Source organism: Salvelinus namaycush, chromosome 25 (genome assembly GCF_016432855.1).
Source record: "Salvelinus namaycush isolate Seneca chromosome 25, SaNama_1.0, whole genome shotgun sequence".
Lineage (NCBI taxonomy): Eukaryota > Metazoa > Chordata > Actinopteri > Salmoniformes > Salmonidae > Salvelinus > Salvelinus namaycush.
The window spans coordinates 9,763,080-9,776,455 of NC_052331.1; the positions used below are offsets into that span (position 1 = coordinate 9,763,080).

The following is a 13,376-nucleotide window of genomic DNA, read 5'->3' on the forward strand; positions in this document are numbered from 1 at the left end:
CCCCCCCCCCCCCCCCGCAGGACACCGAAAAGATTATACCTAACCAGGTTCGTGCAACCGACACCACGCAGTGGAGAGCATCTCCGTGCCGAGGTCAACGGGGATCTGGAGGTCAGGGTCAAGGCGCAGGCTACATACTCAACGTAAGGGATAAATTACTGTGTAAGATCTCCAAACGGTCTAAAAACCAAGAGTAAATCATACTTCCTACTGATATCTCCGATTTGATTTGGAGTTGTGCGGTTGTCTGTTTTGCCCCCTTGCTAGGATTAATGAGGTCATCATCAGTGAACCTTAGAACATCACCAACCACAGGACCACCCAATGGGAGTTCGTAATTCAGTGGAGTGCCACTCAAGATCTGGGGGAACTATTCCCCATTTGCTTCATTGCTGAGGAGGCAGACAGGTGAGTGTCAGGGCATCATGTTTCATGGTCCTGCAGCATCACCAGAACTGCTCTGGTACTTTGATACTTTCTGCTACTTTCTGGTACTTTCCGGTAGGCTACATTCCTCTGGAGAATCATCTCTTTTATGAAATTGTCATTTCCCAACGCAGCCGAGAGAAGTTATTATTTGATGTGGATGTTTAACAATACAAATATGACATATTCTGTGTTTTTTTTACCCTGATCTTCTCTTTCATGTCAGGCATTTATCAATCAGAGATGAGCTGTGTCCTGGTGGACGCAGAAATGGGTTGTAGATTATTTTATGATCAAGGATGATCTATGTTGCAGTGTAAATATGCATCTTAATAACAGATAAACCTGTGAACATGAATACTAGTACTACTAATTCAAATATTTATCAAAATCATATTTATCATGATATTGATTGACTTTTCAGATAGTGCCCATCATTAAGAAGGAAAGTTGAAATGGCCCAAACCCAAATCATGGTTTTACAATCCCGTTGTTTTGAGTAAGACTGATACATTTTACAACAACAAGATACAGTATCTCCTGCGACAGTCACAGCCGAAAGTGGTTTGCCACGAGACGAAGATGACAGTGGAAGTGGAGATGTTCTCTATCACTGGAATTCATGAGGACCATCTCCGCCTCAACGACCCCAGCAACTCTGCCCACAACCTGCAACGCATCTCTAACAGCACCCATGTCACCAGTCACCCCCCCTCAATGTCTGTGGCACTCAGATAGAGGTGAGTTTTAACTGAACTGGAAGTAGCAAATAGCCGATTAGCAGCATGAATGAATTTCTGCTTTGCAGAGAGGGTTATTGAATGAACAATTATCTTATGGTTGAAGTCCACAAGATGAAATTGCATTGAGTCACATTCATTAGATCCTTTGATTTTCCGTCCGTAGGGCAGCCAGCGTCTAGTGTAAAATATTATATGGGGATGATAGCTATATGGATATCTCTTTGGGGGAGACTTATTCACATCTGGGTGTTTGTCTGCGTTATTAAAATTGAACGTGGTCTAATGAAATATTTGCCCCAAAGGACAAACTAGCCTGACTGATTTTGAATGGGTTCCCTCAGAGAAAGGGTCAATACGTAGGGTTTTGGTGAGGAGTGGGCCAGTGGTTCCTGCTGTCCTGTGTTACACCAGCACAAAACCCTCAGACATTCACAAACACTACACACGCATTAAACACACACACACATACCGACACAACACAAACACACACTCTTTTACACTCATCATTTACTGCTGCTACTCTGTTCTTTATTTTACTCGTATTGTAATCTTTCTGAATACCTAGTCACTTTACCCTGCCTTCATGTACATATTTACCTCAAGTACCTAGTACCTCTGCACATAGTTCTGGTACTGTCACTCCCTGTATATAGCTCCATTCTTGTGTAATTTATTTTATTCCTTTTGTGTTAGTTACTATTTTATATGTTATTATTACTTTTAAACTCTGCATCGTTGGAAAAGGTTTGTAAGCAAGCACTTCACTGAAAAGTCTACACCGGTTGTACTCGGCGTATGCGAATAATCAAGTTTGATTTGACTACGAGAACCTCATCTCCAAGAACGAAATCCACACCTTCGACAACCCCAACGACATCATCACCAGGCGACACCAGGTGGAGATCCATTTCTACAGCCAGTACGCAGAAACATGGCGATGTGACCCTGGGCTTCAGCGCACACAGGGACAACGTCACAGTCATGGAGAAAGGCTTCGGCATGTTCACTAACCAGTATGAGTTCTACCAGACGAGCCAGTTTCCCCCGACTACCCGCCAGATGTGGCGGTGAAGTAAATAATCTACATGGACATCGAGGTCACGTCCTCCGTCAACAGCACTGAGGTCTTTGTGGAATCCCGCAGAGCTGCGCCGTATGACAACCCCAACTACCACCCCGTCGTAGAAAACGGGTGAGACAGCACACAAAGGCATCTATCCATCCGAACGCGTAATGGCCGCTCATCAGTAGCATTGGAGTATGATTGAATACGTGACGTACTGGAAGAAAGGACAAACCCGCACTCACTGAAATGTTCTTTAAGTTTTAATTGGGACGTTTTTATTACAGAGCACAAGACCAACATCAGAACTGGTGACGAGAAGTCCTCAGTAGCCAGACACTTTAATGTGGTCAGACATGATGTGTGCCAAATGAGCTTCAATGGCTTAGAAGTTGTTCAGCCACTTAAAAGAGGAGGTGATAGAGAGAACTTCCTGTTACAGAGGGAGGCATATTATATCCATGCCTTACAAACAGAGAGCCCTATAGGCCTTATCCTTAAGAGTCTATTGACACACCCATGCGTCAAATCTAATGTACATAATAAAAAAAATCCCCATCAAAATCTGTCAGTTTAAGCTAGAGAAATCTGTTTTTGCATGGGTTGTCTCGTTCAACCGCATCTGCTTATGTCTCCTTTCTGCCTCCGCGCTGTAAAGTGGCAGAGCTACATAGCTGTTTGTCAGACTAGGATACATCCTGAAAATTGGTTATCTCACAAAAACATCTGTAGCGTCTGGACTTATATGACAACTCTATGGAATGATGAGACTCTCACGAACACGATGGTGTTCTCCTTTTTTCTCTATGACCCTCAAGTGTAATGGGACTCGTCTGAAGGTAACGCGTACATAAGGAATGGAAGTATGTAGGTAGTTTTGTGCCAACAACAATAAGGGGTTAAGTATGTGTATATATACAGTTGAAGTCGGAAGTTTACATACACCTTAGCCAAATATGTTTAAACTCAGTTTTTCACAATTCCTGACATTTAATCAGTGTAAAAATTCCCTGTTTTAGGTCAGTTAGGATCACCACTTTATTTTAAGAATGTGACATGTCAGAATAATAGTAGAGAGAATGATTTATTTCAGCTTTGATTTCTTTCATCACATTCCCAGTGGGTCAGGAGTTTACATACACTCAATTAGTATTTGGTAGCACTGCCTTTAAATTGTTTAACTTGGGTAAAACATTTCGGGTAGCCTTCCACAAGCTTCCCACAATAAGTCAGGTGAATTTTGTCCCATTCCTCCTGACAGAGCTGATGTAACTGAGTCAGGTTTGTAGGCCTCCTTGCTCGCACATTCTTTTTCAGTTTTGCACATGCTTTTTCAGTTTTGCCCACACATTTTCTATAGGATTGAGGTCAGGGCTTTGTAATGGCCACTCCAATACCTTGACTTTGTTATCCTTAAGCCATTTTGCCACAACTTTGGAAGTATGCTTGGGGTCAATGTCCATTTGAACGACCCATTTGCGACCAAGCTTCAACTTCCTGACTGATGTCTTGAGATGTTGCTTCAATATATCCACATCATTTTTTCCCCTCATGATGCCATCTATTTTGTGTAGTGCACCAGTCTCTCCTGCAGCAAAGCACCCCCACAACATGATGCTGCCACCCCCGTGGTTCACAGTTGGGATGGTGTTCTTCGGCTTGCAGCCTCACCCTTTTTCCTCCAAACATAACGATGGTCATTATGGCCAAACAGTTCTATTTTTGTTTTATCAGACCAGAGGACATTTCTCCAAAAAGTACAAAAAGTACTTTGTCCCCATGTGCAGTTGCAAACCGTAGTCTGTCTTTTTTATGGCGGTTTTGGAGCAGTGGCTTCTTCCTTGCTGAGTGGCCTTTCAGGTTATGTCGATATAAGACTTGTTTTACTGTGTATATAGATACTTTTGTACCTGTTTCCTCCAGCATATTCACAAGGTCCTTTGCTGTTGTTCTGGGATTGATTTGCACTTTTTGCACCAAAGTATGTTCATCTCTAGGAGACAGAACGCATCTCCTTCCTGAGCGGTATGAGGACTGCGTGGTCCCATGGTGTTTGTACTTGCGTACTATTGTTTGTACAGATGAACGTGGTACCTTCAGGCGTTTGAAAATTGTTCCCAAGGATGAACCAGACTTGTGGAGGTCTACAATTTTTTTCTGAGGTCTTGGCTGATTTTTAAATTTTTTCCCATGATGTCAAGCAAAGAGGCACTGAGTTTGAAGGTAGGCCATGAAATACATCCACAGGTACACCTCCAATTGACTCAAATTATGTCAATTAGCCTATCAGTAGCTTCTAAAGCCATGACATAATTTTCTGGAATTTTCCAAGCTGTTTAAAGACACAGTCAACTTAGTGTATGAAAACTTCTGACCCACTGGAATTGTGATACAGTGAATTATAAGTGAAATAATCCGTCTGTAAACAATTGTTGGAAAAATTATGCACAACGTGCAAAGTAGATGTCCTAACCGACTTGCTAAAACTATAGTTTGTTTACAAGAAATTTGTGGAGTGGTTGAAAAACTAGTTTTAATGACTCCAACCTAAGTGTATGTAAACTTCCGACTTCAACTGTATACACTACCGTTCAAAAGTTTGGGGTCACTTAGAAATGTCCTTGTTTTTGAAAGAAAAGCAAAAAAAATTGTCCATTAAAAAAACATCAAATTGATCAGAAGTACAGTGTAGACATTGTTAATGTTGCAAATGACTATTGTAGCTGGAATATCTATGGAATATTTATGGAATATCTACAGAGGCCCATTATCAGCAACCATCACTCCTGTGTTCCAATGGCACATTGTGTTAGCTAATCCAAGTTTATAATTTTAAAAGGCTAATTGATCATTAGAAAACCCTTTTGCAATTATGTTAGCACAGCTGAAAACTGTTGTTCTGATTAAAGAAGCAATAAATCTGGCCTTCTTTAGAATCTGGAGCATCAGCATTTGTGGGTTCGATTACAGGCTCAAAATGGCCAGAAAAAAATAACTTTCTTCTGAAACTCGTCAGTCTATTCTTGTTCTGAGAAATGAAGGCTATTCCATGTGAGAAATTGCAAGAAAATGAAGATCTTGTACAACGCTGTGTACTACTACTCCCTTCACAGAACAGCTCAAACTGGCTCTAACCAGAATAGAAAGAGGAGTGGGAGGCCCCGGTGCACAACTGAGCAAGAGGACAAGTACATTAGAGTGTCTAGTTTGAGAAACAGACGCCTCACAAGTCCTCAACTGGCAGCTTCATTAAATAGTACCCGCAAAACACCAGTCTCAACATCAACAGTGAGAGGTGACTCCGGGATGCTGGCCTTCTAGGTAGAGTTGCAAAGAATAAGTAATATCTCAGACTGGCCAATAAAAAGAAAAGATTAAGATGGGCAAAATAACACATACACTGGACAGGGGAACTCTGCCTATGTTAACTTAGTAGACCCCCCCCCCCCCCCCCCCCCACCCAATGGCTTAGACTTTTAGAGGTTAAGGAAGAACTCCTGTTAGGTCACTTCCTGTAAGCAACAGGTGCACTTTTCTTTGTTTATTTTTTATTTTGAAGGGCTTGTGGAAAACAGTATGAAAAATATGTAAATAATGATTGTGAAAAAAGAAAGAAGCAGTACTACAATGTGACATCATCTATAAATATGTATATGTCTTTTCAACCCGCACCAACGTTTGTATTTATTTTAATACAAGCATTTGAGCAGAGCACGTCAAATTCTTTTTTTATGACTACGAGATATGCCATTAACAGATTGTCTGACTGAAAGAGTATTAGTAAAGTTTTTTTTACCAGATGCAATGTGGACGAGACTGTTCAAATCTTCTCACCGCTTCACGAGAGACATTTCCGTTCAGAAAGGAAGCTTTCAAATTCATTGAAATGCACGTAAATGGGGACAGACTGCTGGATGATTCAAGGGTCCTATCTGGGTGATACCCCCTCAGTTCAGTGACCTTTGACCTCTCTGGCTGTAGGTGTACATCAGCTGTTCAGTAATCCTGTGTGAGGCTGGGAACCTCAACACCCGGTGTGCCCAGGGCTGCGTCAACTCAACCTCCCCCAGTCTGCTGGTCACCACCACTGCAAGAGAGAAGCCCTAATGCAAACTGCCAGGGTCCCAGGGTCCTTTGTGCCTGAGACTTCCGAAAGCTTAGGTAACTATAGCTGAGGGTAACTATAGCTCAGGACAAGCTAGAAGTCAAATGTTGTACTTTGAATGGTTGAAGTTACAACAGTTCTTATCTGCAAGTCTAGTCCAAACAGGCATTAGCATCTCAACCTACATCTCAGTCTGGATGGAAAGGCGTTTCTGTGTTTCGCAAAGAGTTTTGGTGAAAAAGGTGTTGACTTGTTTTCTTGTCTTTCCAGTGACCAACATGAACACGGTGTTCATGGCTGGGTGTCTCCTAACAGCCGTTGCCATGTTGTGCAGAATGATCCTCTACCAGGTCAAAGCAACAGGGGTCAAATACCAGCCCATTTGAAACTTAGTTAGATGACAGCCATCCTTTCACATGTAGCCTGCAATATTTCAAGAAGAATGAGGGGAAACATGCTGTCTATCATTTGACACAGCGGTCTCTAACTTTTACAATGATGACGTCAGCCTCTTGGGATCAATAAAGTATATCCATTCATCCACGGACATACTTAGCGGACACTCCAGACAACATGTTTTAAGAGTTAAGTGTTCGTTTCTTGTCATCATCTACAGATGTAGGATCTTCATTTGATCACACTGTTGCAGAACTTTCCTGCATCGCAGGAAATATAAAATGTATATGTGTACTGGAGGTTTTAAAATGCTTCTTCACTTCCACTTAGAAATCTCAGACTTGGTTTTCCCTTACAGAAAAGGTACAGATCTTTGTTTAGTTAAAGATGGAATCCGCAGTAGGGGGAAACAGCGACACTGTCCCCCCCCACGGGCGCTGTTATGGTTTTGTTCTGTAGACAGACTACAGGTGCATGGCGCATCATGGTTAAAAAAATAAATATGCATTTCATATGCTGATGCTCTATCGCGCTTGCAATGATCACACGCGGACGTGGCAGTTTCACCATTCAGGATTCCAGATTTAAACTAGCTTATCCCCCATACTGACTAATTCATGTGATTAGCAAAGCTCCTGAATGTGCACTGTCCTCTGCCATACAGGTGTGCTCTTTCACTCTGTCAAACTCAGGCGTGAAAGAGGAGCTTTTGGCGTCAGAGGACAAATGCTTTCTGGTCATTTAAATCCAAATGGTGTGTGTGTGTGTATGTGCGCGCGTGGGCATGGGCATGGGCGTGTGTGTGTGCGTGTGCGTATTTTGTGACATTATTCATGGCATGATTAATGAATGTGGACTTTTAACACAGCCAATTTAATATTTGCCTAATTCATTGATGAATTTATTCTTGGCCCGTCTGTCAGTTGAAATCCCTTTTAAGCGTACTTCAAACAAATGGACGCTACCAATTCTATTATATACATTTTTACAGACATTACTCAGGCATAGTCTGTGCCTCTAACTTGTGTTTCATCCAAGTCTGTTTCATCACTCAGCTCTAAGTATTTACCGCCCTCTGCTGCCCCCTCCATAGTATTGCTCCAAAATCCACCGATGTCATTTTCATAGAGGGTCTAATCCTAATCTTGCACAACAAAAATGTGAGTTCTTAATGCAGATGTCAGGTTAGTGTTGTTTTCACCTGAGATAGTAGTGCATCATCAGTTTGGTTCCTTTAGTTGAGTCAATTTTATTGATTGATTAATTATATTAGCATTTTTAGAAAATATACTAATTTCAGTCCTGTAAAATATGAATAAAACAGATTTAAAACTGCCATTGTTCTATTGACCAACTACTAGATTACTGTAATAATAATAATGATAAACAATACACGTCATCACCATCTTCTCAATAGGAAAAACATCCTTACAACACACTCACATTCATCTTAACCTTATTGTAAATAAAAACATGAATGTTACCTGTTACCATGTAATGACTTGGTAATAACAATGGTTAGTGCAGAGTTTGTTCACTTATATTCAATAATTACATAATACTGGTTTAGAATACATACCAACTCATTCTTACAGTAACAGTGTCACAGATTGTCAATAAAAGAGAGACGAGGGAGGATAAGAAGTATGATCAAAGATTTTTGTACAACAAGAAGTGCAAGAAATAACAGTGGCATGAGAATACCAGAGAGCCCTCAGAGACCTCTCTGTGTGTGTGTGCCTGTGTGGATAAGAGCGTTGGCTAAATGACTAAAATATATAAAGGTAAAAATGTGTGTGTGTGTGTGTGTGTGTGTGTGCGTGTCCTCTGCAAAGGAATGAAAGCAAGTGCAACTAAGTATGAGGGAGGAAAAAAGCAGAGTGTACATGCATGTTTCGTAAATATGAAGGAAATTAATATTGTATATGAGGATAACCACAGTTGGGTCTATGGTGATCAAGTTCATAATTTCCCTTCTCTCTCCATCTCTTCAATCTCCTCTCCCTCTAGTTGTCCAGAATGTTGTCTCCTGTCTGTTGTTGTTATGATGACGTCTTGTCGTTGGCGGGCTCTGGACTCGCAGGACCTAGACAGAGAGAGATTTGAAAGTCAGAGTCCTTGTTTGGCCTCGTCTTATCTACCATTAAGTATTAGAAAGGTGACTCTCCCTCATCTCCCCAAACAAAGCCCAGGCCACAGTCAACAGGATTTTAATGGCCCAGCACGGCCCAGTGTTTTTTCTGATCATGTGACGCATTGCGTAGACTGTCAATGCCATGTCAATTCTCTCTTCCACCACTGAGTCATGAAAGTCATGAAAAGGAGGCTTACAGTATAGTAGCTTATGAGCATTCCCATGCTTGCACATACTCATAAAGTATGACACAGAGAGGGGTCCAGAGAAGCAGATACATACAGACAGTCCTGGGGAAGTCCAGAGATCTGTTTCTGTTCTCTGGGAGTCTGGGTCTTTTCACAGGGGGTTTGCGATCTGAGGACCCCGTCTCCAGATCGTTGGGGCCATTAAGTTCCATGCCTGGAGGGAAATGATATGAGACATACACACAGGGCCACACAGACGGTGACTGGTGACAGGGGGTAGTTGCAGTAATGTAAGAGTCATGATAAGCAGAGATCTATTGGATAGTCCCTGGCAGAGGGATGGACAGAGGAATGGTCAGCGTACCTAACAGACACAATGAGTCAGCATTCAATGACTGAAATAGCAAGCAAATAAATGCATCAAATCCCAAATTGGAATTCAAACAGCGGAATTCAAACGATAGTGTAAAACAAGCGTATGCATGCAGGGATATGTAGAGACAAACATGTATGTACAGACGTACAGCATACATTCACACATGCAGTGAACCCACACACGCTCACCCTCACACATACCCATGTCACATGAGTCTGCCTTCCTGTTGCGATGCGGCTTCAGTGGATAACCATTTCTTCCTCCCTCCTCATCTGATTAAATAGTCAACATTTCAACCTGCCGCCATCATCATCATCATCAACAACAATAATACAATATTCATAGCCATTGATCATTTTTGGGACTGCATGCACATTTATATTTACATTTTAGTCATTTAGCAGACGTTCTTTTCCAGAGCGTTATCAATTATCACCACAATAATTTCTTAATAATTCAGTGAAACTTCAGTGAAATTCCATCATAGTGGTACCTTGACAACCAGCATGATCAGGAGATTCAAACACAGGCTTGGTAGAAGCAGGCGGCACAGGAGGAAGGCTTTTCTTCTCATTAGTCCCTTCGTCTTGACTGACAGGAGCTTTAGACAAATCAAAAGAGGCCTTGGCAGAGGCAGGTGGAACAGTAGGTGTGGTTTTCTTCTCATTGGTGGTTTCCTCCGGCGGAGTGACAGGAGGCAGTGTCTTTGGAGAGGTCTTATCTTTACCAGGCTGTGGAGATAGATTGTACGTATTGTTAAGTCATTGAGACCGACACAAACAACAAACAGCGATACAAGAAACAAGGAGACACAGACAGACAAACAGACACACCTTTTCAGGAATGGGGGGACGCTGCCCCTCTGCCCCTCTGTCTTTCTGCACACCCTCACGTCTCTTTTCATTATTCTCCTCTTCTACCCTGTCTCCCTCTATCCATCCTATACCATCAGTTGATTTCTCTACAAAGAAAAAAAGTGTGAAACAAAAGTGATATTGTAATTCTGTAACAACTCTACATCCATGTTCTAGCACATGCAGTAGCCGGAGCCAAATGCGACCGACCGGCTCAAATCGGTCTTATGTAGCAAAATGTGAAATTGTGTTTTTTACATTGGATAAAAGGAGAGACTCAGAGCTATTTAATACACCTCTAGTTAATACACCTCTAGTTAATAGACCTCTAGTTATTTATGTTGCAGTACCGGAGCTTCCCTGCAGGTGTCTCTGTTTAATGCTGGCCAGGCTGGGCTTGCTGCTTTGAGAAGGGGGTTCTGGTTTCTGTCCACAGGGGGCACCCTCCTTCCTGTCCTCCATGGACTCCGTCCCCTCTGTCTCCTTTGTCCGTCTCTCCATCTCCGTCTGTGTGTCTGTCATCGGCAGGTCCTGACTGACTGGATCAGTCTGCCTGTCAGTCTGTCTGTCAGTCTGTATGTCAGCCTGTTTGTCAGCCTGTTTGTCTGTCAGAGAAGCGGAGGACATTGCATGTCCATTGGCACGGGACTCTGTCTGGGTGTCTGATGCAATCTGTGTGTCCTTCTGTCTGTCTGTGTCTCTGTCCACTGGTCTGATCTCAAAACTACTGTCTGAGTCCTCGTCTTCTGCTCCGATACAATTGTATACCATCCCGACCAGATCTGAAGGCTGGAAGGTAGGAGAGAGACAGAGTGAAGAGAGTAGATTGTAAGGCTTACATTGTGTCATATATGCAATTTTTACTATTTAATTTTAATTTTACATGGTGCGTCACCATTGACACCAGGGTCTCATTTACAAAGGAGCCCTGTGAACATGAACATACACAATTTAATACAAATAATGTAAGATAATAATATAAATACAAGATTAATCAAAACAAACACAACTCTCACATATCACCTCGCTTAAACTCAATCTAAACTGTCCAATGGAGACCAGCAAGTCTAATTTCAAGGTGGCCTGAAGGCTATTCCATGAGCTGGGGGTATAAACACTAAAAGCATTCTGGTGGAAATTCTACACATGGGATACTCGAAGTCAATCTTAAATGAATCATTGTTCATTAACAGTTAACAGGAGAGGTTTCAACAAACTGGATGTCATAGTACACATCTGTCAGGAGCTCTACCGAGGCAGTCCCATTAGTTCTCTTATATACTGCTGGCAAGTTATATTTACAAGATTTAGCTTATTCATCATATATAATTAATTCATCATTAACGTTTGCTTCATTCATGTGACCGAACAATACTGGTTCAAAACATGTGACAGACCAATACCTCAGGAGGCTTCTTCTCTCCAAGCTGAGACCTTAAAACTGAGATATCCTTTTGTTCTCAAAACAAGGTTCTGGGCGTACTGCCAAATTGCAGATACTGATAGTGAGGATCCGTTCAATCAGTCACTTACATGAACACAGCAATTGGTTATTAGAAAAGCTCAAACATCAAATGTTCCATCACAGCATTTTTCCCTAGGTCAGTGGAGACCCGCGGGACCTCCAGAACCAGCCAGTCCAGAGAGTGGGTCTGAAAATTGCTGGATCTCCAATTAATACGTTAGCTGAGGTAGTAGGGGAGTCTCTGAAGAACCGCATTACATTCTATGTAATAGATTACATAGAATGTAAAAGCATGCATGCTGTACTGTGATGCATTTTGTAATGAGTGGGATAGACAAGGAGATGACGAGTCAGGTAAAACTCCTGGCCCTATTCATGAACTAGGGACAGACCTACAGTGGTAAGTTCCTACCTGTCTCTGAGAGAGGCAGTGGGGGCTGGGCCTGGCCCCCCTCATCCCAGGCAGTGGCACGCCCTGGATGGGCCTAGGGGACGGCATCATCCTTCCATTGGCTCCCACCTCAAGGATGGCCTCCCCCTTCCCACGATCCTTAGGGTGCTGAATCATAGAGTACACGTTCTCTGAGCCACTACTGAGAGAGAGAGAGAGACCGAGAGCGAGACAGAGACAGAGACGTATTATAAACTGATAAACTGACAATAAACAATTATTAAATAGTTGTTGTTTAACAATTTATAACGAGGACCTGTAATCATACATTCGTCAATAAATCAACTAAATGTGTGACTTTTCAGGACTCCCTCCGTACTCTGTTTCCTGATTGGAGACGGTGGAGTTGCGATTCTTGCGGAACCCGGAGAAGATTGACAGCACACTGCGTCTCTTCTTCCTCCTCAGGGACTGAGCTTGATGGAGTAGTGACAGCTGACTGGCGGGGAGAGATAAAGATATGGGTAGCTGGGTCACTGAGAGTGCATGTGTGTGTGTGTGTGTGTGTGTGTGTGTGTGTGTGTGTGTGTGTGTGTGTGTGTGTGTGTGTGTGTGTGTGTGTGTGTGTGTGTGTGTGTGTGTGTGTGTGTGTGTGTGTGTGTGTGTGTGTGTGTGTGTGAATTTTGCGTAGCCTACCTGTCAGGCAGGACTCTCTTGGTATAGAAATCATCCTCCAGCATGTTGACTCCTCCGTTCTCTGAACAGTGCTGAGAGGACGGAGATAACAGGTTTACACTACAGCCACCAACACAAATTCTGCTGTCACACTGAAACTACTGCTGTGCTATCATGTGCAATTATCATGTCTCATGTACATACACCCTACTCCCTATATAGTGCACTGCTTTTGACCAGGGCCCATAGGGCTCTGGTCGAAAAGAAGCGCACCATACAGGGAAAAGTGTGCCATTTGAGACGCAGCTGAGGAATCTGATATGCTGCCAACAGAGAGATGCCTTGGGGCATTGCGGATTGGAGAACGTGATAAACGAGTGAGTCATGAGATAATGCGACAGATTCACAGTCATAAAGAAACCTATTTTTGGGATGCCCCTGGCATGAAAAAGCAGGATGACAAAAATTCTAGAATACAAATACATTGCATTAGAACTGAGAGGTGAATAGATTTGTTTGGCTCAGAGGCCTGGACAACCCCTACCCCCTAGGTACACATT

General features: G+C 42.6%; 1 protein-coding gene and 1 pseudogene across 1 annotated transcript in view; one reads left to right on the forward strand and one right to left on the reverse strand.

The window, feature by feature from the left end:
• The first annotated feature begins 1,008 nt into the window (after positions 1 to 1,008).
• Positions 1,009 to 6,339, forward strand: LOC120020621 (annotated as a pseudogene).
• A 1,639-nt stretch (positions 6,340 to 7,978) lies between these two features.
• carmil3 (capping protein regulator and myosin 1 linker 3) overlaps positions 7,979 to 13,376 on the reverse strand; it is a 48,735-nt gene continuing 43,337 nt past the window's right edge. Inside the window, exons 32-40 of the mRNA XM_038964494.1 lie at positions 12,838 to 12,908; positions 12,521 to 12,640; positions 12,163 to 12,343; positions 10,636 to 11,074; positions 10,265 to 10,392; positions 9,925 to 10,162; positions 9,632 to 9,703; positions 9,150 to 9,269; positions 7,979 to 8,819 (exon numbers count right to left, since the gene is read on the reverse strand). Coding sequence (XP_038820422.1) covers positions 8,776 to 8,819; positions 9,150 to 9,269; positions 9,632 to 9,703; positions 9,925 to 10,162; positions 10,265 to 10,392; positions 10,636 to 11,074; positions 12,163 to 12,343; positions 12,521 to 12,640; positions 12,838 to 12,908 — 1,413 coding nt within the window. The 3' untranslated portion in view covers positions 7,979 to 8,775. The remainder of the gene's footprint in view (positions 8,820 to 9,149; positions 9,270 to 9,631; positions 9,704 to 9,924; positions 10,163 to 10,264; positions 10,393 to 10,635; positions 11,075 to 12,162; positions 12,344 to 12,520; positions 12,641 to 12,837; positions 12,909 to 13,376) is intronic.